We start from the raw sequence: 24,859 nt of genomic DNA, 5'->3' as shown, positions 1-24,859 counted from the left end.
AGCAAATAGCAATTCTGTGTATCAAATGTCAGTAGGGACTCAATGAAATAATAATAATAATAATAATACAATAAATAAGATGACCACTAATGCTTCTACAGTATTTCTATAGACTGATCACTGGAGATGGCACAAATAAAGGAGCAGCCACTGTTGCTGTGGGATCTCACTTACCCAGTAACGCTTCAGTGTTTGAAGAGGATTTCACTTTTAATTGTTTTTGGTTAACACATTTATCACGTCTGAGGAACTCAGGCAACATGAAGATAATGCAGCCCCTTTATTTTCTGTGCCTTCACTGTCACTAAAACGGTTTTCAGTTGGACTATTTGCACTGCAAGAGTGCAGCTTATAAATAAATCAACATATTATTTAATTGCATTTTTGTCATTGTTCTTGCATTTCTATGAACATAAATTCCTTAAACTATCAAATCAAGATATGTAATTAAGAGAACTATAAACAAAAGGAGTGTACGCCTAATATTGGCAGGGAACACAGTTGTTACAGGTCCTATAAACCCACACGTGTTTTCACTTTTTCTGGCTGGTTACCTGACCTCTGCTCTGGTGTCCAAGGGCGTTTTCACACTTATAGTTTGTTTGCTCTGGTCCAAATCAGTGGATAATTGTTTTGGTCCTCACTTGAGTACTTTTACTCTACTACTTTTACACATTTACTGTGTTTAGATCTGCCTACAGAAATCACACCAAGGGGGTAAAGAAACACCAAGGGTCCGATTCGACTGGACTAAAAAGTGCAGGTGTGAAAACGCCCTAAATATCTAGCTTGTCCCATCTAATCTAGTATAGTAACTTCATTTCTTTCTAACTCTACACCACAGTCTTCATCCCCAACCAACTCTGACTCAAATGACATCACAAGTGACTTGAGGCAAAGGATGGAGATGAGGAAGATGAAGCAGCTGTCGTCATGACATTCAGCTTCTCTGTAGGATGATTTTGGCTTCTGTTAGGCCTGAAAAATCTGCACTGGCTTTCCTCAAGCTGTATTTTTTCCCTAAACAAGCAGAAAGAGCAGATTTGCCTTTCTGTTATTTTGTGTTTCTCCGTCTGCTCAGCAGTGCCTTTGTTCAACTGCAGTATGTGCATGAAGGGAACAGCCAGAGCCTCCACCATGTCCACACACACATAGACTCTACTTTACATTACTGAAAACATCATCATCATGGCTATGAGGTAGACAGCACAAATACACGCACACAGACTGTCTGGTACATTCTGGCATGAATGTGTGTTACAACAACCTTTATTTAACATCAATGTCAGTGTACCAGCCAGCAAGTTTATCTTCCCCTTGAACAAATGTTGTTCTCATAAACTCTCAATCACAACTAATGTCACAACACATTGATTCAATCATGAAACTTAATGTGGCAAACCACTGTTCATATCTTTTGATTGCATTTTAATTGTCTCTTTAATAAAATTGTCAGGAACTTCTCTGCTGAGCACTGTGGACACAAATCAAAGACCTGTTGAGAGCAGTGAAATTCTGTTTTTTACTAAACCTTCAGTATCATAACTCAGCTCAGATTGTGAGTTGTGAGTGTCTAGTGTGGTGGTTTTTAGCCATGCTGTAGGGATGGTCAGATCTGTCAGTCGGTCCACAACTTTGTTCCAAACTAAAATATCCCAACAAATATTGAATGGATGGAAATTTTGTCAAGACATTCGTGGTCCTAACTATTGTTTCTATTATATGGATTGCCATTAAATGTGGTAGAGGTATGTAAGGTTCCCAGAAGATGAATCCCAATGACTTTGGTGATCCCCTGAATTTTATCTAGTGCAATCAACAGGTTGGAAATGTTTGGTTTAGATTTAAATGTCTTGACAACTATTGGGTGGATTGCCATTAAATGTGATATAGACATTCATGCCCCCCTCTGGATGAATTGTAAAAACATTGGTGACCCTCTGACTTTTCATCTCGCACCATCATCAGTTCCAAATCTCAGTTTGTCTAATGCTTTGGTTTATGACCAAACACCAAAAACTGACATTGCCATCAGCTTCAGTACTGTACTTTTGTTTAGTGTTAATTAAAACATGCTAACAGTGTGATTACACTACTCATTACTGAAACAAAAAGCAAAGCATTACAATTTCTGGCAATACTTTGGTACTTTACATGTGAGGATTGTACTTGTTTGCTGGGGGTTTGATGAGGAGTTGATATATATTTTCTGTATTTGCATTCAGTCAACAAACTAAACAGGGACATGCTAGTGTGCTTGGTGTAGGGACTGGAGATGTGGAAAGGCAGCTCACGTCGACCAAAAGAGGGGAAATATGCCTCCAGTTTACTCCAATATCTTATTTACATGTTGTCTTCTCAGTTGCTAGCTAGCCACCGGTGGCGTTGCCTATATTTAGTACGTAAGACTACATTCAGGATTTGTGGGAAGAAAAATGAGTGTTTGGATGGATTAGGGTGATGGTGGGGGCCAGCCTCTGCTGTAAAATTACTCAATTTTATATCCTCTGCCTTTCTTTTTAAGTTATTTGAAATTTGTGGAGCAAGTGGTGTTGACGTGATACTCGTTGCTATGTCACACCAGAAAGTCAAATCAAATATACTAGGAAGCATTAGCATGAGCCAGTTGTTGTAGAAATGTTAGTATGGCTCACTCAAGAACACACAAAGACACAAGAGAGCATTAAACATTGTTACTTGTTGAAGCAGTTGTAGACACTGTACAATCCATTACACAATCAGTTACAATTATACAGAGGTCCAAATACAGAACAAAAATACAATTATCTGTTGTTGAGTAGGCCATTTCCCTAAAGCCAGCCCTTTCTGTAAAGATTACAAACACAAACAAGACAGCTTTGTACCTCTGCAGAAGCAAAGTTAAAAACTGTCAGGTCCCTAAATAGACACTTCCACAAACTGTTACACCTCCTTACAAACAAGTATAGTCATAGGATGATCTCATAGACACCTAATGGTCAGTCAATAACTTCAAACAAGGACATCTTTCAAATTCAGCTCATCCAGGTACCTCCTGATCCACACAGTTTCTAAAACAGTAGGCTTAAGGCAAAGATATCGCCAGCTAACCTCAGAGGTCAACAAACAACCCTCTGATTGAAACAAGTTTGAGGTCAATTAGCCTAGGAGTAGGATTTCCTATACCACAGTGTCACAATGACATTACATCACATTGAATTGAGAACAAACATTGACCCCTTAGTTTGAAAACAATATTTGTAACATATATAATAGACACAAGAAATATATCAAATAATAACCGCTATTTAAATCTCTCTTACATCATTGCCACCCAGTGCTACACTGAGACTTCTGTAGTCGGAGTTTGCATCACAGCCAGATGACAAACAGAGCAGGACACTGGAAGTATTGCTGGTTGTTCGGCAAAAGTCTTTACAGCCTTCCAGAGGATGGAGATTTACGTCAGGAATGGCTGAAATTCATTTTTGGAGACAATGTTCCCTCTGTCAAGTGATTGTGTGTATGTTTCACACATTTTACAGCCGACTGTCTGCTTAACGTGATTCAGTGCACCACAGGATGTTCTACTTTTGCATCTTCAACCTTTGGATGATGTTTTAAAACAAGCACACTTGTAAACATTGTTTCTTTCTGTTACTCTGCTAAAGGAATATATCTGTGCTATGACTTTTATTTTATGAGGAAACTTAGACATGATTTTACCGTTCTGAAACATCCTCCTCAACTATGCAACAGCAGGCTCTTCCCCTTCATTCAGGATTAGACCACTATATGTTTACGTGTTATGTCTCCAGCTGCAGCCATTACTTCAGGGAAAGATGCGATGTATGGGAACCTGCATTATTAATTAGTTAGTACTCCAATCGGCTGGGGGTAAAGGTGGGGGTCACACCTCCAGCCAATCGGAGTAGGTGGTCATTAATAATGCAGATTTTATGTAAATTGTTTTGGAAACAGTATGCTGGAGGACAGATCTGGGCTGTAAGAAGAGATGGATTTAGAGAAATCTTTTGGTGAATAAACTGTCACAGATATGTTTAGAATATACTCAGTATTTATAAAAAAAACACAGTCTTTTATATTCTTTTTCTGCACATGAGAAATATGGTATAAATGAAATGCATCACATGTTGGTGTGAAGGCTTTGGAGTTGTTTAAAGGCAGGAAAGCTAGGCTGAGTCATGAAAGAAATGTAATTAGTAATTTAACTTTGTTGCTGTTTTTCATTGAGTAACAAGTATTGTTTTAAAGTAAGCTAAACACTGCTTGCTAACATGTTAAACTAAGATGGTGAACATGTACAAAAATTATGTACTGAACAATTAATTTCAGGCAGGATGCTCTCCTAACAATAACCCATATGTAGGACAACTGCTGTGTAACAAAGAGCTGAGAAAATCCTGTGGCTAGAAGAGTTGTTGAACTTGGTGAACCCATTTGTGTGAAATTGGTGGTCTAAATTCTTGTGTTTGAAGATGCTGTGCATGTTGAGCAGAAACAATTTGTCCTTTATTCTTTACACTTTTTCAGATCCAGAAGAAATCTGCAACTGAAAGAAAGATTCTGTCAACATACTGTGTTGTCCGAAGCAAATAAATTGGCTCTGCTGAAGAGACAGGTGGAATACAAAATGAAAAAAAGCACATTGAGATCAGCCAAGGCAGGCAGAGAGAAAGATGTGAGGAGAAATGCAAATGACATTTCTATCAGTAACTACAGAGATAAATGTACAGAGATTTTGCTTCCTGCTATATGAAATGACTTTTTTTAACTAAAGAATGTGTGCTTTTCTGTTCACAGTCTCTTTCAATAGAGGTGATTAAGATTGAAGTCCGATTTGCCACAGGGAGGAGAGCAACCACCTTTTTGCTCACTGTGTGAATGTACTGATGTCTGCACTGACAGAGCAAGGTCACTCTATAGAAATTTAATGACATAATGTACTACACAATTGGAGAAAGTCCATTCCAGTTGTCTGTATTTGTAATTTCAAGTAAAACATTCTCTGTTTGATAGGTTTCCCTACTGCTACCCACTACATAGAGAAATGAGGTTAAATGAAGTAAAATATTTTAAATTGAAATACCAGTTAGACAAAAAAGATGGAAAAAGTAAAAAGAAAAACTACCTTAATAGGCAAACATGATATGCCTATTAAGATATGAAGATAAATATATTATTGAGAATGTTCAAAGTAGCTATGAGTCATTCCAGAAGCACAGTTTCTCTCTGAGAAAATTAGGGCAAACTGTCCATTTTTGTCCTTACCAAAATTCTTTCTGAACTCTGAAAATAGCATGCTGTCACCTTTTCTAAAGACCTGGCAACCACTAGTATTTATTTTCATTATTTCTTATTAATATTTAGGATACATGCCCTGCAATTTTGGCTGGTCTGTCCATTGCTTTAGACTGGAGTGAAAGGTCTTCACAACTATTGGATGGGTTGACATGAATTGTCATACACAGACACATAAACACACATATGTTTCTAAAAATACATTTCATGTAGCTAATTCACAATAAAAATCTTCCAGCATTTAATATGAAGCAGTGGCAGTAAGTGTTTCATTGGTGTGTGCATTTTTAAATGTTTATTTCGTCTTATTACAAAGACTAAGTTTTTTGTTAATTTCCATACAATGCTGCCAAGGTTGACTCTGTTATATTGATCAAAAAGTGTTCACTGTGAGATGCACGTGTCAAAAAGTTTGACTGTGATTTCTGAATGATCTTTATAGTATGTAAAGCCCTAGAACTAAAGCATGTCCTGTTGCCATGTAGTCTTTGACAAGCACATATCAGACATTAAATGTGAGGTTTTTAGTAGTAAGTTTGGCAACAGTCCTGTGCCATGTACAGTCTGTGCTGTCTTCAGTGTGGAGATAAGAAGGTTGAGTCTACCAAAGGGCCTGCATAATACAATACGGATGGCAGGGGAATAGGGTCTTGCTGCACTCAAGGGATAATACCATTGTAATATTTTTTTCCTGTTGCCATTAATGCCCATCAAAATTGTTAATCTTCAGATGTATTTTCCAAAGTTTAATACAAGCTGCTACCAACAGAAGTCATGAGGCCTCACTGATATCAAAAATCCACTAAAAACAGAATGTTGAGATTTACTTGAGAGTTGGACAATAGCAGTGACGGGAAGAATCACACTGGTATTATACTTGATTATACCTGTGACACTGGTTGTCTTGTAGATTGTATTATATGAGTGTGTGTGTGTGTGTGTGTGTGTGTGTGTGTTGTGGAGGGGGGATTGGTGAGTTTTTCTAGTTGATTTAAAGTGATACTCCACTCAAAATTAATCTTTTGATTATCAGCCTCCCTTGCTGCTTCCCTGTTGTGCTATTATCCTCTTCAGGGCTCACAGGTTCTACCAGAAGCTCTGTATTTAACATTTCAGTGTATTTCCTAAAATGCAATACACAAAGAGAATGGAGGAGTTGGAAACATTTTTAACTAATTGTAACTGTTGCAAGAGCAGTTAAGAAAAAAAATGTAACTGACTCCCACAGGCCTGAGTATTGTATAATTTGCTGTTAGTATAATAAAAGTAAGTATGTTTATAGCTTGTAAACTGTAAAAACAGTATAGTATAGAGATTAGTATGTATTGTATCTAGTGTAAACAATTAGAATGTAGTATGGAATTGGGACACAACTTTATTTGAGTTTAATGGGTTGTGGGTCTGTGGCACTGTCCATGGTGCTGAACACTCTTGCCTGCTTCTTATTGGAGTAATACAATAGTTCTGTGGAATGTGTGTATTTTCTGTGTGTTTCTTTGTATGATGGAGTGGTATGAAGTCCCCAGTAAAAATGTTAGATATTATAAATATTGACAAATATGTTGTACCCCTGCAGATTTTTGTTTTTTATTGGATGGTATCTGTTCTGGGAGATGGACAGATGTGGGAACATTTAATGTTCTGTTGTTACATAGAATAATAAGTACAGATACATATTTCTACTTAATTCTTTCTTTTTTTCCTCTTTTATCCAAACACTGATTACCCTCCCCTCCTCCCTTTATACTATCCACCTCCCCTCTTTGCGCAGTCTCCCCCAAGGTTACTCAATACCTGAGACACAAAGTTATTTCATAACATTTTAGTCAAAATAACTTTCATTTACACCAATTAAAAAGAAAACAAGTACCTCTCATTTCTGGATTTACCAGAGCCCTTTTGTCACCCATTAATAACTTTATAATTCATCCATAAAAGAATATATCAGTGTTTCCTGTAATACCATAAGATCCTGTTTTAGATTAGTACATGCATATATCTTGCAAAAAGAAGGATTTGAAAACTTAGAAATGCAGTTTGTTCCTGAAATGTAAAAATATACAACTGAAATAAATTGTTGCAGTTGATTGAACCAATGCATGAAGCTATAACCAGACAAGTAAATAGCAACAGGATCAATAACTTACAATGCAGCTACAGCAGTATTTCCCAATGGGTTTAATTCATTAGAATATTATTTAAGCTTATTTATAGTATTTAAGAGAGTGCCGATTGTAGCTTCTTTTGCCCCATGTACCCTGCTCTGAACATTTTTACCACTTTTATTCAATACAAAAGCATCCCTGTTGGAGTTCATAGTAACTAATCCAAACTGACCACAGATGCTGTTCTCCAACCTATAGGGAGTAAGTTTAATACAAAAAAAATTTAAGGTGAAGTATAACTTTAATGCATTTTCTGTTTTGTGATGTGAAATGTGAAGCCAACCTCCTGCTGCACTCACACACACTGCTGCATGAAAAACTGTAGATGTATACACAAATACCATCTCACACACATATGTTTGTCTTTCTGTAGTTGTGAGGACCCTCACTGACATAATGCATTCCTTAGCCCCTAACCTTACCTTCAGCCATCACAACTAAGTACTTAATCCCAACCCTTACCCTAACCTAAACCTAATTCTAACCTTGACCCTAAAACTAAGTCTTAACTCTCAGTGAGGACTGGCCAAAATCCTCAAAAGCATCAAAATCGGTCCTCACAATGCAGATGTCCTCACAATGATGGTTTTAAACTCACAACTCACTCACATCCTCACAAAGATAGAAAGACAAGCACACACACACATGCACACACTCAGACTTTCAATAGAGAACATCTGGATTCAAGACAGAGCAGTAGTGGTTTGTCTGTGTGTGTGTGTGTGTCGGTGTGTGTGTGTGTGTGTGTGTATGAAAGAGAGAGAGAGAAAGAGAGAGAGAGAGAAATCTAAAAGTTTCTGCCCAAAGATGCAGACACACACACAAATTCACACACACACATTCACTCGTGCACATGCACATAAAACATTTGCTTTTTAAGTGCAGTTATTCAAAGTCAGATTATCTGGTATGGATATTGTGTTTTCTTTTTTCTTTCTTTCTCTCTTCTTTTTTTTAGACAGATTAGCGAAAGCATCATTTGAAGGTCAATTTGACATTTTTTCTTCCCGAAAACAACAAATTTCTAAATAATTTTTAAATATTTGTATGAAACAAATATTCATTAAAAAACCCACTATTTGTGCTTTGCTGTATAATGTATTTGTATTCGGGCACACCCTTAACATCCAGTATGGATTCACATGCATCGTCGTCAACAAAGTACATCACCAATGTGTAGTGTGCACTGAGGTGCTTGCACATGAAAGCCTAAAGCCTGTAAAAATGCTACAACACTTGAAAACCAAGCACCCTCTCTCGCTGCTAAACCCGTAGATTTTTTCCACTGAAAGGAGCAAGAGTTGCAAGACCGTAAGAAAGTCCTAACTAAACAAACAACAATCCCTGTCATAGCTCAAAAGGCATCATTATTTAACTGCACAAGCAGAAAAGCCATACACCAATTGGGGAAACCCTGATCAAACCCATTGCTATAGCTATAAGTTGGGCTATGCATGGCCCATAAACTGGCCCATGAGCTAGAGTCAGTGCTGCTGTCTAACAGGACCATTGCACAGTGCATCACCGACCTAGCCCAGGATATTAATTGTCAGCTGGTTGAGAAGAAAGGGAAATATGTTTTGCAGTTAAATGAATCCACAGATGTATCAAACTCTGCTCAGCTGCTTGTATTCATCAGATACAGCTTTGACAGAAAACTAAACAAGGATATGCTGATGGAACGTGCACAGGTGAGACATTTTCACAAAACTTGACAACAAACTAAAAGAAGAGGGACTGTCTTTGGACGAGTGCATCGGTGTGAGTACAGACGGTGCTGGAGTGATGCTAGGGAAAAAGAAAGGATTGACAGCAGGAGTCTTACAAGTGGCGCCATACGTGAACTTCATGCACTGTATTATACACAGAGCAAAACATGCAAGCAAAACACTTGACCCAGAGCTTAAAAGTGTTCTTGTGACTGCGATAAAAATGGTCAACTACATAAAATCACATCCACTTAAAACCAGGCTGTTAGCCACTCTCTGCAACATACAACATACAAACTGAATAGACTTAATATGTCATTGCAAGGTTAAAACACAAGCATCATGTTGCTGAATGATAAAATCCACGCATTCACAAGGGAAGTTGAACATTGCACTTTGCAAGTTGAAATGAGTAGGATTGATATGTTTCCTGAGCTGGACAAATTCATGGATGAAAATGAACTGAGTGTTAACACAGTCAAGAAGTCTATCATTACCCACCTTCAAGCCCTCCTGGAACACTTTAACAAGTATTTTCCTGAGGAAACACCTATGGAACAATATGACTGGATAAGATCTCCATTCACTGTAACGACTGCAAATCACCTGACATCTGACCTGGAGAGCACATTGGTTGAACTGTCAAGCAATCGAACCTTAAAGACAGCATTTGATTTCAAGACGCTAGCTGCGTTCTGGAATTCAGTCGAGAGGGAATACCCACAGCTATCCAAGGCCGCAATTAATGTACTGATGCCGTTTGGCTCTACCTACTTCTGCAAAAAGTCTTTCTCGGCACTGACGTATATTAAAAATAAATACAGATCGCGACTAAACATGGAGGATGATCTCCGAGTGGAGGATGATCTCTGAATGGAGGATGATCTCCGAGTGGAGGATGATCTCCGAGTGGAGGATGATCTCCGAGTGGCCATCTCCAAAATTAAACCCAGAATGGACTTGCTGTGCTCCAAGCATAGTGCCCACCCATTAGGTAAGTTTAACATTATTAGCCTATATTAAATTACTTTATAAAATAACATTATGGTTATTAGGCTGTTGTTTTCTTTTGTGTTGTTATGCCCTTCTATGGATAAGCCTATTAGTGCCTGTGCGTACAACATTTGTATACTTCAACCACCTCTGAGGACGGTGGGGTTGCGAGTCTTGGGCACCATTATTTTGGGGGTCAGGGGCTGAAAAGTTTGGGAAGGCATAAACAGAAGAGAGCTTCTTGTTAAGTTCTGCTGGCTAGATATGGTTATCTATGTAGCAAAAAAACACACACACACACACACACACACACACAAAAACCCCACAGAACTTCATCTTAGTGGTACAGATGAGCCACAAATTAAAGGAAAAAATAGAATAAATGAGTTGATCATATGCTACAGCCTCCACAGTCACCAGGTCTCAAACCAGCTGAACACCTACAGGAGATTTTGGAGTGAAGTGTTAATGCTCTCCACCAGCATTATCAAAAGACCAAATGAGGGAATATCTTGTGGAAGAATGCTGTCTTATCCTTGTATAGGATGACATGACTTTATTTTCTCTCTTTAACATGTCCTGTCCATGTGGGGTGGGGGCAAGTAATCCTGCACAAAAAAGTTGCATTCCTGAAAATAAAATTAAAAAAAAAAAAGCATGTAGAAAACTTGTTTTTTTTAACTCCCCGAATTTTGCTGAGGTTCAAGTCAGAAACTTAAAATGTAGTATTTCTGGAGGGGAACTGAAGTTATACATTTATTCTCTCTGATATGAGAAATAATCTTAACACACTCTACCGCAAAATCTTGTAAATCCATTGTATGTACTGTGTGTTTACCTTGCTGGTCTTTATTATACAAGCCTCCTCTCCTAAAATAAAATGTACAAATCAGTTGAATGTAGTCTTCACTTCAGCTTACATCCCATTTTATCAAGAAAGTCTAAGGTTGAATAAAAAACTGCACATGCATAGACTTCCTACACATTTAAGACGTGTGGCAGTGATTTTTAGTGTAATTTAAATATCTTTCTTATAAATATAATGTTGGATAAATTTAATGTCATCTGTAGGTAGTAAAAATGACTTTCTCATAAATTACTCAACTTTAAAGATAGGTTTTTAAGATCTGCACACATTCAGATCTTACCATCACAATAATAATGAAGGAATTATTCATTTAAAACCTGGAAAACAGCTAAAGAAATTAGGTGATCCAGATTCAAATTCTGCTGTGTTTATTCCATCTGGGAATGTAATCTGGGAACAATCAGAACACGACAATCCTGAGATCTAGTAAGGCAGTGAGTTTGCCTATACTGCAGAAGAGCTGCAGAAGGCTGTTTTCATTAGAGGGCCTTTATACATACAAATTTATCGTCTCACTTACAGAGTCAACCTACACTCCTGCACAAGTCAGTGATGACTCACAGCCTGTTATAAATCTCAGAGCACTGTGAACTTTACAAAAATATCACAGATTCTGACCTTATTGAGCGAATCGGGTATCGGCCATGATGTGACCAATCCATATTGAATGCAGCTTCTTCATCAATGCCATGATAAAATCCAGTATCTTCCGCCATCAGTTACTGAGTCATGGTGGGCTGTCGAATCAGTTTTTTTGTTCCAAAGCAATCCCTGACCTATGCCACCTTTTAAAAATAAAATAAAATTGAAAAAAAGAGAGCAGATGGAATCAGTAGCCTGTAAGAGGAAGAACTTGGATTGGTGCATCCCTAACATGTATCCTTAATTTTCTTCTATTTCCTTTTTTAAATTTTTTTTCATTGCTAAACAATTGCTTATTGTTTGTAGGCTACAGATTATGATGCCACTGACATTCATGCCCAATGCAGGTGTTGGGAATGCTCAAATGGCCAGTCACATGACATTGTCTGGGGGGGGGGAAACACGTCATCAAAACAGCCCTCTTCTCCACTCTGTACCAGCCTAAATGGTTTTCATAGAGCAGCATTTTATTCAGATGGAGGATTTAATCTGAATTAAGCCTCTGGAACTGTCTGTCTGAGGCTGTATAGATTATCTTGATGCCCTTAATTTAAAACCGCAGCTCTGACTACCTCTGATAGATAGGCTACAGTACTCTCTCAGTGAGTGTGAGTGTGTGTGTGTGTGTGCGTGTGATGTGTGTGTGTTTTCATAAAGGAAGCCAGTAGCAGTCAGAAGAAGACAAGACACTGGCACACACTGGAGAGAGAGAGAGAGAGAGAGAGAGAGAGAGAGAGAGAGAGAGAGAGAGAGAGAGAGAGAGAGAGAGAGAGAGCCCAGGGACCTCAGCTGCTCGCGACGCACACTAAGCCGCGGGAAGGATCCAGGTCGGTTGACAGCAGCCAGGCCGAAGAGAAGAGAGGAGCGGGAACCACGGACAAACCTCTGGCTCTTCAGGACGATAATTCCTGTTTGTCAGTATCACAGAGAAGTTGTCCTCTCTGTCTCCTCTCTGGGCTGTTGCTGTTGCAGCGCTCACACACACCCACACACACTACACACACACACACACACACACACAGAGGACCGGTTATGTGATGGGTCTTGGAGCGGAGCCCGGGAGAGCGTTCCTTCGCCAGGGGAGCTGGGTGATGATGAAGAGCAGGTTTCTGCCGCTGACCGGGAAGTTCGGTTTCTACTTAGAGACGACGTTCAACGGGAAATAAAGGAGCCACCGCTTCCACTGAGGGATTAAACCACTTATTTGACTCATTTACCGTAGAATTATCACATTTCTTCTTGTTTCTGCGCTGATATTTTGTTTTGAATTATGCTGGAGCTCACCTCCGGATTGTACATGTTGCCTGGCTGATGCAGGGCTGCCTCTGGATTCGGGTTCTTCTATGCCCATATTTGGAGTTATTTGATTAGGCAGTTAACAGGACGCTACACATCCAGGTCAAATGACCGTCTAATGCCCGTGCTGAGTGTGACGAGCCGCACTGTGACATGGAAAAAACGGGACTCTACAGCCTCCTTTATTACTTCATTCTCAATTCGCCCTTTATGATTTGTGCAAACGGTAAGTGAACCCCCCAGAGAAGCAGAGAGGAGGCAAAGTGGGGAATAACAGAAATATTTTGACGTCGGAAATAGACGTTTTTTCGTTTTTTTTTTTTAAAAAAAGCCATATTTAAAATAAATGCCACCTGTCTGCAGGATTAAACGTCTCCTGCTAGTGCTGAATCTAAACCTGTGAATTTCTACTGTACATTTCCCTCTGAAATAGAGGAATAGTTGGATAACTGTGTGAAACAGTAAACCATTAAAAACACAAAGAGAGAGAATGATCCAGCTGTCTAAATGTACCCAGATCACAGCCTCATGATAAGGATGGAGAACTGCTTTCCATTATTTGATCAAATAAAGCCCAAGGCAGATTATAGGTCACAGGTGCTCTAATAAAACTCTATAAATCATGGCTAATGGGGACTATAGGGGGTGAGCTTAAAATAGAAGAAGTGTGCGTTGACGGCACACATAAGTGGCTGAAGTGACAGGCCAACCTCTAGGATGTTTTAGGCTTATGGCGGGTGTAGAACAACAGTTTCACGTTGGCATCTTACTCATTAATCTTTGCTTCTGGTGTCTTGCTTCTGTCTCTCCTCGTCCCCTCTCATATACATACCAAAGCTGCATTTACTGAAGTCCCTAAAGATGTAAGTGTGGGGGAGGGAGAGGATGTGGAGATGCCCTGTGCCTTCAAGGCTGTCAGCTCGGCACCCATGTCTTTGGAGATCCAGTGGTGGTACCTGAAGGAGGATGTGGCTAAAGAGCTGCCTCACGAGCTGCAGATCAGCTCCCCGGCCAACAGAGCTAAGGTAACTGGCAACGTAAGCATTATTAGTTTACTATATATAACCGAGGAAGTGTTTGTGTTTGCTGTTTGCGTACTACATCTGCCCTACATGACCTGCACATATCTGGACGAATGCCGTATCCGTACACCTCAGCCCCAGCATATTTTATCTGTTATCAGCTAAAAAAAATCTGATAATATGCATAGATGCCAGATCTACCATGTAAATCTGCCAGCAACCAACAATCACACACTCTACATGCATCTGCACTGGCCTATATTTGTAAATGTAAGCTGCAAATATCTTTGATATTACCCTGATGCAGACAGTATCTTTGCTCTTCTGTATTTTTCAGTTTTTTTAAAAGTAACAATCACCAGTGTTTGTCTTCAAAACTATAAATCCACACATCACAGTTACAAATCTGTATGTGTCTGACCTCTGCTGCAGCATTTGTATTGTCTTTACGATCAGACATAAGCAACACAGCATGTGCGTTACTCAGGACGAGGGGGATGTCACTACGACTGCAGAAAGGGCACTTGTTGGTTATCAACAGCATTACATTCCTCTCAGGTCCGCTGCCTAAAACCGCCATGATAGGATATTATGGCAGGACGCAGTGGGAATTACTTTTCCCTTCAGCATGACAAATCAGTCTGAGTCTTTTTCAGTCGTCTGAGGAGTCAGGGACAATCACATCTGCGGCATTTCCTCTGCGGTTTAAGCACATTAAAACATGCAGTGGGGGGAAAGGCGATGAGAGAGAAAGAGAGAGAGAGAGAGAGAGAGGAGTTATCAATGGCGTCTTTGAGAAATGTACGCAACCAGCTCTCTACATGCACTTTGCTTTCTCCTCCAAACGAAAGAAAAATGTTGTGTTATTGTTGCCGATTAATTTTGTACTATTATGTAACAGTTCAGTAACGAATAAAATTGTATACATGAAATTCACAAGTCTCTCTTTTTCCAGGTTGTTCCGAGGGAAGCCACAAAAATAAGTGTAAGTCTCCACTTTCCTGTCTGCACAAATTGAAGCATGTTAATTTAGTAGAATTTTATTCCCCAAATATTAGACAGAAGACTGCCATGAATGCATGCCTTATTCAATTAAAGGAAGAAAATAGCTACCTGACATGGGGTGTGCATTACGATTAAAAGGTGGAAGGTAATATTTCTCCCACTGATGGAGATTGCTCGCTCCTCAGGCTGAATCACGTTCTTTGTCTATTCATGATGGCATGACACCATTAAATGCCAAATGTCTGACTCAACTCTAATGGATCTAATATGTCTGACACTCTCAGCGGTAGTCGATTACTTGAATAACAGCTTGTTAAGGTTGACTAAATGAGTCTTTGCCATGGTGCTTTTTCTGGAAATAAGCTTTTAATCATTACTGGTAAATTGAAGTTTGATCTTGGCATCACAAAACTAGACTTCAAGAGACCCTTCTTTTGCAGATGTGTGCACATTTAAAAAAAAAAAAAAATCTGCCAGGAAGAATTTCTTTCACTGTCCTAATTTCTTCAGACATGCTTTGTCTCGTAATGTTTTCAGACCTCTAAAATGGTGTCAGTGTTAAAAATGTCGAGGCAAGTTTAGCTTTGATAATATGTTAAATTCTTGCTGTTAAAGTGTACCCTTATTAGGGATAATTGAGGCTGTTTAAGAACTTATGTGTCAGTCTGCTGAGCAGCTAATACAGGGTCACGAGTTGGTGCGTTTTTGATGGTGCCTCTGCCTCCACCTCCAGTCATAAAACATGAAACTACCCTCTTTATGCTGATTAATGCATACTAAAACTGGTTGTTGTTCAAGCGTTGCTTTTTGCCACATTTTTTTTCTTTCTGCCTTCATTCCAGACTGTGCGTGTCCAGGGCAACGCTATCTCCCACCGCCTCAGCTTGTCCAAGGTGAAGAAGGAAGATGAGGGGGTGTATGAGTGCCGCGTGTCTGACCTGTGGGCCGATGAGACTCAGGAATTTACGGTCCATGCAGCGCTGCACGTCACAGCGGGTGACGGCATGGTGGCCGAGGAGGCCGTGTCGCACATCCAGAACCGCTGGCCTCTGAGGAATACCAACACAGCTCTAGGAGGGGGCGGAGGTGGGAAGGCGACCTCGGAGCCGGGCCAGGGCCTGGCAGGGGGTCAAAGATTAGGGCAGGGGAAGCATCGGGTGCCTCAGCAGGCCCAACCTGGCCTCCTCCCGTCCATCTCGTCCACCACCACCTCGGTGGCCAAGTCCTCAGCCTCACCGCTGCCAGGGAATGCAGCCATCCTCCGGCAGCAGCACGGAGCTGGTGAGTGAATGTTGGAAGGTTGATGGAAGTGGAACAGAACCACAGTGACCCCTAGTGGTGATGAAAGGGAGTAATCGCATGAGATTTTCACATACTGCACAATATACTCTATGAGCCCGGTGTGCTGGTCTGTATCTGTCTCAAGGTTCATCTGTCTTAGTAACTCAAATCAGAGCAAATGTGCTGTTGTTTCTCTGTGACAAGGACCCTTTATCTTTTTGTTGGTGTGGAAGATATTTAATTCCAAGATGCACTGTGGGGTGTTTTGATCAATTGCACCTGCCACTACTAGATTTTTGTGTGTGTACAATTCTTCTTGTGATCTTTCCATGTGCTTTACATATTCCAGGAGTCTTCTTTGGTGGCATATTGGACACCAATCATTTAAAATAATAACCTCCTGTTCATGCAGTAATGCGGAAATTACTTATAATTTACTGAAGTGTCTGTCACAATCTGCAAACATAGAGGCAGACAGTGAGATTTTAGTAGTATAGACGGTATTTAGGATAAAGTAAAGCTAAATGCATTATTAAGTGCATTCATTAATGTCCATATTTTCTTATTTTTGCACCAGTGGTGACTCTCCTACTGTAAACTTTAATCTTCTGTAATCCACAGTGCACACTGTAACTCAGTAAGCTCATGTACAGCTTATGAGAACCGGTAATATTATCACTTCTCAGAAAAAATGCATTTGGTGAGATAGAATTTTCCTCGTTGAAAAAAAAAATCTAATTTGGTGGCGACCCTGCATGTGAGAGCATGAATATTTCTGCATTCATACATACCATATGTGTCCTCTCATGGTTGTATACTTGGAAACAAGTGTGATCACCCGGCCCATCATCTATTCATACGCTCCTGCCAAACCTCCGTCACACTTCTCAAATCTCTGTAAATCAGGGGAGCATTTTTGTTGACTTGTATACGAACGTGTAACACCTATTTATTACTACCTCTGCCAGCGGGTTGGCAGATGGTACGGGGAGGGATTGGAGCAAAAGAGGGTGGGGGTGGGGGGCTTTGATGAAGCGTACTTCTGAATAATTAAAACTCATCGAAGTCTAGTGGAGTCTTGTTAGCCCTGCTGCTGATGTAGAGAGCAGTCAGTCAGCCCCGTGGACTGTATGACAGATGCTGTGTGTGCTACTAAGACATGCGAATACCATGTGTGATATGAAGTGCCTCTCTACTTCCATGTGTTGGCATTACAATATGTTGTTAAATAACAGGGGTTAGTCTACTGTGTTGGTGGTATTTGGAATTGATATCTTTGAAAAGGTCTGATATCTGCTGTGCTCAAGTCTGCTGTGTAATTTCAGAAGAGTATCAAGCCACTGTTTTCACAGCTTTGATCACTCATTCAAAGGCTTTTCTCTAGGACAAGGGAGAGGACTTCATCAGCACCGATGCTGCTGCTACACTTGTGTGCAGCTTTTTCTTAGAAATGTCTGCACAGACTGACACTGTCTATGAGTGTGTCTGAAAAGTAATATCAGCCAAATTATCAGGCATAGTTTAAATATACAGTATGTTATCATACATGGTATGCTATTGAAATCTTACTGATGTACTGTATCACAGCATTTTAATAACTGCATGATTCATTACATTACACAAGTGCAGAAGTTTGCATTTTGTCTATTTCAAACATAATAAACTACAAGTGATTTGTATTAGGGTAATTACTAGCCAGCTCTAAATAGATGAAGTGAATATCTAACTTTCTCTGCAAGACTAAAAGGGCACATTTCCCTCTTTTAATATTTCCAAAAGTTCAAGTTTACAATTGAGGCGACTGTGTGTGACAGTCAGCATCTCACAGAGAAACTTTCAAGCATCTACATGGTAGAGAAAAAATAAACTACATTGATTTTGATTTGTTTGAGAAATGCTCTGCCAGAATAAATATGAAATGTTTTCGACAGTTGAGCTTCAGTAATCTGTGTTCATCTTCTTCAGTGATTACAGACACTTGTAAACGGTGCAGTCTTTAGTTTAATCAGGACAGGTACTAATAACACAGTGGGTTTTTTTTGACAGCTGCATCTGCTCCAAGCATGGCAGTTATAATGAGGAATCCCCTGTGGTGGAAACCAGACATGTGGTGGTGCAGTGAAATGAAAAATACTGTATCTGAATCGGCCAAAATGACCATGGCAATGGTCAGTTATCAGATGGTTTTTGCGTCAGATTAAATGTCCTGCAGGAAAAACAGGTCCACCCTGCAGACTGGCTATGAGCAGACAAACATGCGATAAGCCCAAATGCACATATTCAGCTAGATAAACTGCAGTAAATCCAGACCTGCCAACATAAACATCTGGGGGTCTATTACTGGACACAGTTTAGCCAGCCCTGGCAAGATTTCATCCTGCTGTATCTCGGTATGTTTCAATAAGAACATCAGTTTTCAGTAAAACCAAAAACATATTATTAAAAGAAAAGTTGTAAAGCCATGTGACTGTTCATTCATGTAACTTACATCTGTTGGTTATTCTGGACGATTACTGACACAGCACATAAAACCAGATTCAGAAGCTCTACTTCCATTATTGGACTGTCAAGCCTTATCGCTTAATGCCTCTTATTGTTGTGGCCATTTTAAGGCAGAAACAGTGATGATATCACACTACTAAAATTGTTTTTGGACAAATGTTGCTCTAAGGCTAAGAAGTAACAGGGGATACAATTTAAATATTACAGGTTGACAATGCATGGTGTGCTTTAATTTGACCATTTGTTTTGGGATTTTATATCTAGATCAGCCAATTATTGCCGACATTTAACAATCATTAAAGGGAAAATCCATTTGAGAAGAAAGACACTCAATTCTACACAAGCTGTGCAGCAGCATATTATAACTCAGTTATAGGAATTAATCTGCTTTAATTAATATAAAAGCTTGTTTGGGCACCACCTCCTTGAGGGGTGATCTTTAATGTCCGGAGGAAACATTAAACCCTGAATTCAATTCTCAGTTTGATCATCTAATCAATCTCATAATCCTAAATTCTTTTCAAAGCAGTGACCTCTGTTTACTCTGTTCTCCCCAAGAAACAACAACTTTAGACATTTATTAATAGCTAAATGTCTCGAGGATACATGATAAAGCATAAGATAATAAAGAAAAAGAATAATAAGGCTTTTAAATAATAATAAAATAAAATTATAAAGACAATTGAAGAAATAGTGTCTGGAAGTATGTGACTCAAGGATAACGTATTGCAACGGGGAATGTAAGGGAAAGCTACCCTTGATCACTGAGCCATGTTATGTCTTACTGTTAACGAGTTTTGTTGTAGTTGATGTCGTCTTAGCAGGTCTGTGTTTGTGTTGGTTGAACTGTAGTAAGCTGCAGTGTTGAGCGGGGTGGCCCAGTTTGGGCCGTGTTGTAGATGAGTCTTTGTGGGTGAAGCAGTGTTAAACCACTGGTAAAGCAGGGTTAAGCTATGATTCAGGCTGCCGTGAAAGAGTCTCTGTCGGGTTTACTCCCAGTTTGGCTGTACTGCTGTCAGCAAGCAGGCTGAGATCAAGATTAAGCGTTGCTCTCTTCTTCAGAGCAACATTCCAGTTTAGGTTTGAGGATTCAGGCTTTTAGTTTAATGCTGAATACAGTTTAATCTGACTACACTCAAATCTTTATTCATTGATGGATAAACTCCATGTGAGTTGACGTGTCTTCAAAAGCAAATACTATTCATGAAAAAAGGAGACTTACTAAAATAAAAACAACTGAACTTATTTTAATAAATAAAATAAATTAAAATACACGTATACTTGGTCGCAAAACAAAGAAAAGAGACATTTTAATAGAAGAATTGTGTCTTGGCTCATTAATTTAACTATGATTTTAAAATTGATTAAAAAATACCATTGTATAGTCACCATTCATTAACTCTTAACACTAAAAAAATTCAATTTGATGTTCTAACATTACCAGTAGATGCCAGTATTTTCACACGTTGTAAAGTAAAATAAAATCAAAAATTAATATTTCCTCAATAGATTACCACATAGCTATCAAAGTTATACCATTCTTTATCTATTTCTATGACAAACAACATTATATATACATAATGATTAGACATTTAATTCAAACAAATTCAGATTTGACTCAGATTAAAGAGAGACTCAAAGTCAAAGTCAATGTCCTCCAGGGATGTGAGTTAGAGTTTATGACTTTGGTCTGTGGAGATAAGGAAAGGCGTTTTCTGTCAATGTTTACGTGGAGTTGGAGTTTTTTCTGGTTCAAATGACCCCAAAGGTCATTTATGCTTTTAGTTCAGGCCATAATTTAGTTATTGGTCAGAAATGGCCTTCTAGGAGGTCTGTTCAATCTCCATTTTGTTACAGTGTTTAACTATGGTCAGTGTCATGTTGTGAGACCCCCACTTGGCAAAGAGGTCAGAATTCACTCACCTCCTCAATTTGAAATTAAAGAAGGGTTGTTTTATTCCATGAAATTAAAGAAAAGATTGCAATGTGTCCTACACAGTGAAGCTATGTGTATGGTGTTTTAAATAAAAAGGGTAAAACAGGCTGGCCGGGGGTCCTTAAAAAAAAAGCCTTAAAAAGTATTGATTAGTCTTAAATTGTGTTTGGGAAGATCTAAAATTCTCTTCCAGCACAAAATGCCTGTTCATTTAATCTTTGGTGAAATCAACAAGAGTTGAATTCGAATGCCTCTGTTACCCTGTTACAGTCTTTGGTTTTCGCTATTAGTGTTAGCAAACTTTGTCCCCTGGTGACAACCGTAGCATCTCTCTGGATGGCATGGAGGTGCTAGCTAGTTAGCTAACCTGCAAACACTCCAGTCTCTTTACTTGCTACCTAATTTCAACCCTTTCTCCAATGCTTCCATTTAGCTGTTAATCTCCAGAAAGAGTAAGCCTTATTGCACCCGTCAACTTGAACTGACGATTTGTGATGCAAGTCACTCGTACATTCCTTATTCAGAATATAAATACGAGGAATGAATGGCTCCATGGGAAGTAATCGACAGTGTTTGTATTTATTGATTCTTTGATATGGTTAATAAGTTCAAAACACATATACAGTGGAATATTAGTTTGATTTAAACAGCTGTCTGCTTCACTAAATGCAACAGAAATAGACAACCAGGCTGAGGTTGGGTGGGCAGGATGCTTAGATGTGCAATGCAGGGAATACACTTAACATCAACAACTAAAAACATATAACTGTGTGAGAGTATCCAAGGTTAGATTTTTCACTTTTCTGCAGATCAACACATAGCTGGGCAGCAACTGAATGAAAAATAAACAATAAATATCAGCTTGTAGTATATAGATTACAAGAATTAAATGAATCTGTCCATATCACAAAAATGTTGTCATTTGTATTGAAGCTACAGGTTGGTCTTTTCATTTCTAAATAAATAGCCAGTGATCCAGCTGTAACATTTTTAATTGCCTTGCTTACTCTCCACTCTCACTGCTTGCCCTCCAGTCGTTGCCTTCTGATTTGATGAGTTCACTGAAGCATATTAAAGCTTCTACAGTTTAGCTTCTGCATGTTCAAATCACACTTTCAATTTTAGCTCAATTAATAATACAACCCTAGTGCCAATCCTCTCTGTACACATTCACTTTAATCCATTTCATGAGGCAACTAACAAGGATCATCCAAATTATCTCTCACATAATAGCCATGAATATGTTAGTGGGATTAAAAAGCTACATTGTAATCATAAAATATTTGACACTGTTTTCCATCCAGCCATTTCAGTTGACGAGAGAACTAACAGAGCCAGGGCTCCACTAACATGCTCACAAGCACAGTCAGCACAATGCTTATTTCAGACTACATCCTGAATGAAATTACTAACACATTGTCCATATTGTATTTGCCCCAAACTTAATTTTGTCGACAAAGAACTCAATGAATTTTCTTATTACCAGTGCATAAATGTAGCCTTGCAGAGGCTATATCTTGAAAGCTCAGTTTTCACAAGAATCTATGCCCAAGAGATAGGTGTCAAACCAATCAGTATACAATGTTAAGATGATGATGTGACTCACAGTCTCCAAACTTCCCAACCTCATGCACAGATTTTTAAACTAATATAAAATTAACCATTTGCCTATTTATTGTTTCAAAATTATTCAGGAAGTGATTTTGGTTGATAGTCTACCCCCCACAAAGCCACACTTCAAAATTCAAGAAAAATAAACATTTGTATTTTGCTGTTTGATTATGAAGTTATCAGTTGGATGTTTAGTCGAGAAAGTAAAACAGTAAAAGTGCAAGATTTTCCAGTTTAAAAAGCAAAAACTAATGTCAAAGAGAGAACCAGAGGTGTAGTGGTGTGTATATACGCAGGTATACAGCGGGATTTACTGTATGCTTCCCTAAAAATAGCCACAGATATGTACTGTATCACTGTCCCTCTCGCAGAGTTAAGGCAGCCAGTCATGATACAGTCTTTCATATAATCTATGTAGTTGACTGTGCACTGGAGACTTTTGTTCCCCGACTTTACCCTTTTAAAGCATTGCCTCCTCTCAGGTAGTATACTAACAGAGGAGTGCTGTCTTCAGGATAAACTCAAGGAACAAGAGTCCCTTCCCTCGCTTTTGTTCCATAACCTGTGAGCTGAAGTGAACACACCAAGGCACAACTTTGTCGAAAAGAAAAAAAACTGCATGACAAAAATGACACTAATGACAGTCACAAGCTAGAGGGTGAAGGATCCACAGGAGATGATGATTGACGTAACATTAGCTAACAGCGCTACACTGGCAGCTGCGGCACTGCAGGGTTTTGAAAGTGTTGTGATCAATTCCACTCAGACCACTGTCACCTCAACAGGTGCTGAGATTTCAAGCTCTCCTAACAAGCAAGCTGGTCCATCCTCTGTGAAAATGCCAGTCATGGAAAATAACTAAGCACATGTACTTAAGTACAATTTGAAGATACTCACAGAAGGAGTTTGTATTTTCTGCTACTTTCATTTCTACTCTACTACAATTCAAAGGGAAAAAAATACTCAACAGCTATAGTTTCTAGTTGATATGCAGATAAATATTTCACATACAAAACATATAATCATCTTATAAAATGTGATACATTGTTACATATTAAACTATCTAACTAAGGTAAAGTAGGTAAAAGCTCCAGCTGACCAGCTGCAACATTAAAATGCTGCTTACATGTTAATGCATCAGAAATAATAATCTAGTAATATAACACTATAACTGTATAATAATCTGTTAGCTGTTAATACTCTCTACTGTTACCTGAGTTAAATTTTGAATGCAGGACTTTACATCTAATGAAGTTTGGAGATTTTTTAGTGCGCTATAATACTTAAGTTGAGGGGATGTGGGCCAGTGGGAGTTGGGTTTGGGGGCACAATATACACACCTACAAAGACACCAGTACATCACAGGAGAGAAGTGTAAAGTATGATGATTATATCTCATGCTAATGCCTCATGAACCTTACCTGAGTACAAGAGAAGTAAAACAATGTGAGTTAGAATAAATGCAACACATTTATCGAATGCACAGATCTGTGACTTTATTTTGAAAAGGCTAGCTTAGTTCACTGTCTACAGTGTAACGCCATCACTAACATCTGTCATGTGACCTCACTGGCATAATCTTTGACCTTTACAAATCACTCTGCAGCAGATCTTTTAACAGATTCAGATGTATAGACAGGACTTATTGACTAAATACACTGACATACAGTTACATTCTGTTTGATTAGAGAAGACAAACTGTAAAAATATTATCATACTGATGGTGACATTTTTAGATTCTTCTAGAAATGAGTCAACACAATTAGGAAAAGTGTCCTGGTGTCAGTGGAGTATTTTTACATGCAGCTGTGGTGCAGTGGCTGATCAGAGAACCATTCTGTGATCTTGTGATTTCCTCTTTGCTCAACTACATTTATTGTAGCTTATGAATCAGCTTATTTCCTGAAATGCAGCTGGAATCAAACAGTCCTTTAGTGAAGTGCATCATTGACCCTTCAGTGAAACAAAACAAATTCAGCTTGTCTTCTCTTTTGTTCCTTCCTACTTGTTTGTGTGTACGCGAGTTTAATTTTTGCCTTTTTTTGTCTGTTTTTGTAGTTTTCTGTCTTTGTCACAATTTCCTCTTAAAATTCCTCAGTATTATTTAAAAGGTATTAGCCATTTATTTTTAAATTCTTGTGGAGAACTAGAGTTTCCTGGCTGAAGTTGTCAGGCTGAATTTTGGGGAGGTGTGTCTGCAGTGTTTCCATTTGATGGAATGGTGCTGCCATAAAAACAAGTCTGGAGTTTGAATGTTTCACTGTAAACATCATATAGCTTCAATGAAAAGCATGAACAAGCTCATACAAAAGGAACAGTTTATGACACAGCAGTTGTGAGATTACTAGAATGTAATCTAGAATTAAAAATTAAATTATAATGATTACCTAGATGTCTCATGTCAAATTTGCACCTGAGAAACTTTTTGCTGGTTATTCTTGTTTGAAAAAAAGTCAGTCAATAAAATAGATTTTCCTCGAAGAGCTTACAGCCAGTGCACTTTGAAATCTGAAAGTACTCCTGATTAA

The 24,859-nt window shown here is 38.8% G+C and overlaps 1 protein-coding gene and 1 long non-coding RNA gene across 4 annotated transcripts in view; one reads left to right on the top strand and one right to left on the bottom strand.

Annotated features, from left to right (window-relative positions):
- Positions 1-10,698: 10,698 nt before the first annotated feature.
- On the bottom strand, positions 10,699-11,887 carry LOC121898489. The gene is made up of 3 exons (XR_006096487.1): positions 11,655-11,887; positions 11,007-11,038; positions 10,699-10,797 (listed from the first exon to the last, which is right to left on the bottom strand). It is a non-coding gene; the product is annotated as an uncharacterized LOC121898489 (long non-coding RNA).
- A 514-nt stretch (positions 11,888-12,401) lies between these two features.
- The window catches only part of vstm2b (V-set and transmembrane domain containing 2B), a 28,909-nt gene continuing 16,451 nt past the window's right edge, over positions 12,402-24,859 (top strand). Inside the window, exons 1-4 of one of the 3 annotated variants that reach the window (XM_042413401.1) lie at positions 12,402-12,592; positions 13,812-13,999; positions 14,952-14,981; positions 15,844-16,282. In XM_042413401.1, the coding sequence (XP_042269335.1) occupies positions 13,868-13,999; positions 14,952-14,981; positions 15,844-16,282 (601 nt within the window). In that variant the 5' untranslated portion in view covers positions 12,402-12,592; positions 13,812-13,867. The other 2 variants (XM_042413332.1, XM_042413266.1) reach the window with 2 other exon arrangements.

This window comes from Thunnus maccoyii, chromosome 1, assembly GCF_910596095.1.
Source record: "Thunnus maccoyii chromosome 1, fThuMac1.1, whole genome shotgun sequence".
In the NCBI taxonomy this organism is placed as follows: Eukaryota; Metazoa; Chordata; class Actinopteri; order Scombriformes; family Scombridae; genus Thunnus; species Thunnus maccoyii.
The sequence above is the reverse complement of the archived record's forward strand: the minus strand, read 5'-3'. Positions and strand labels throughout refer to the sequence as shown.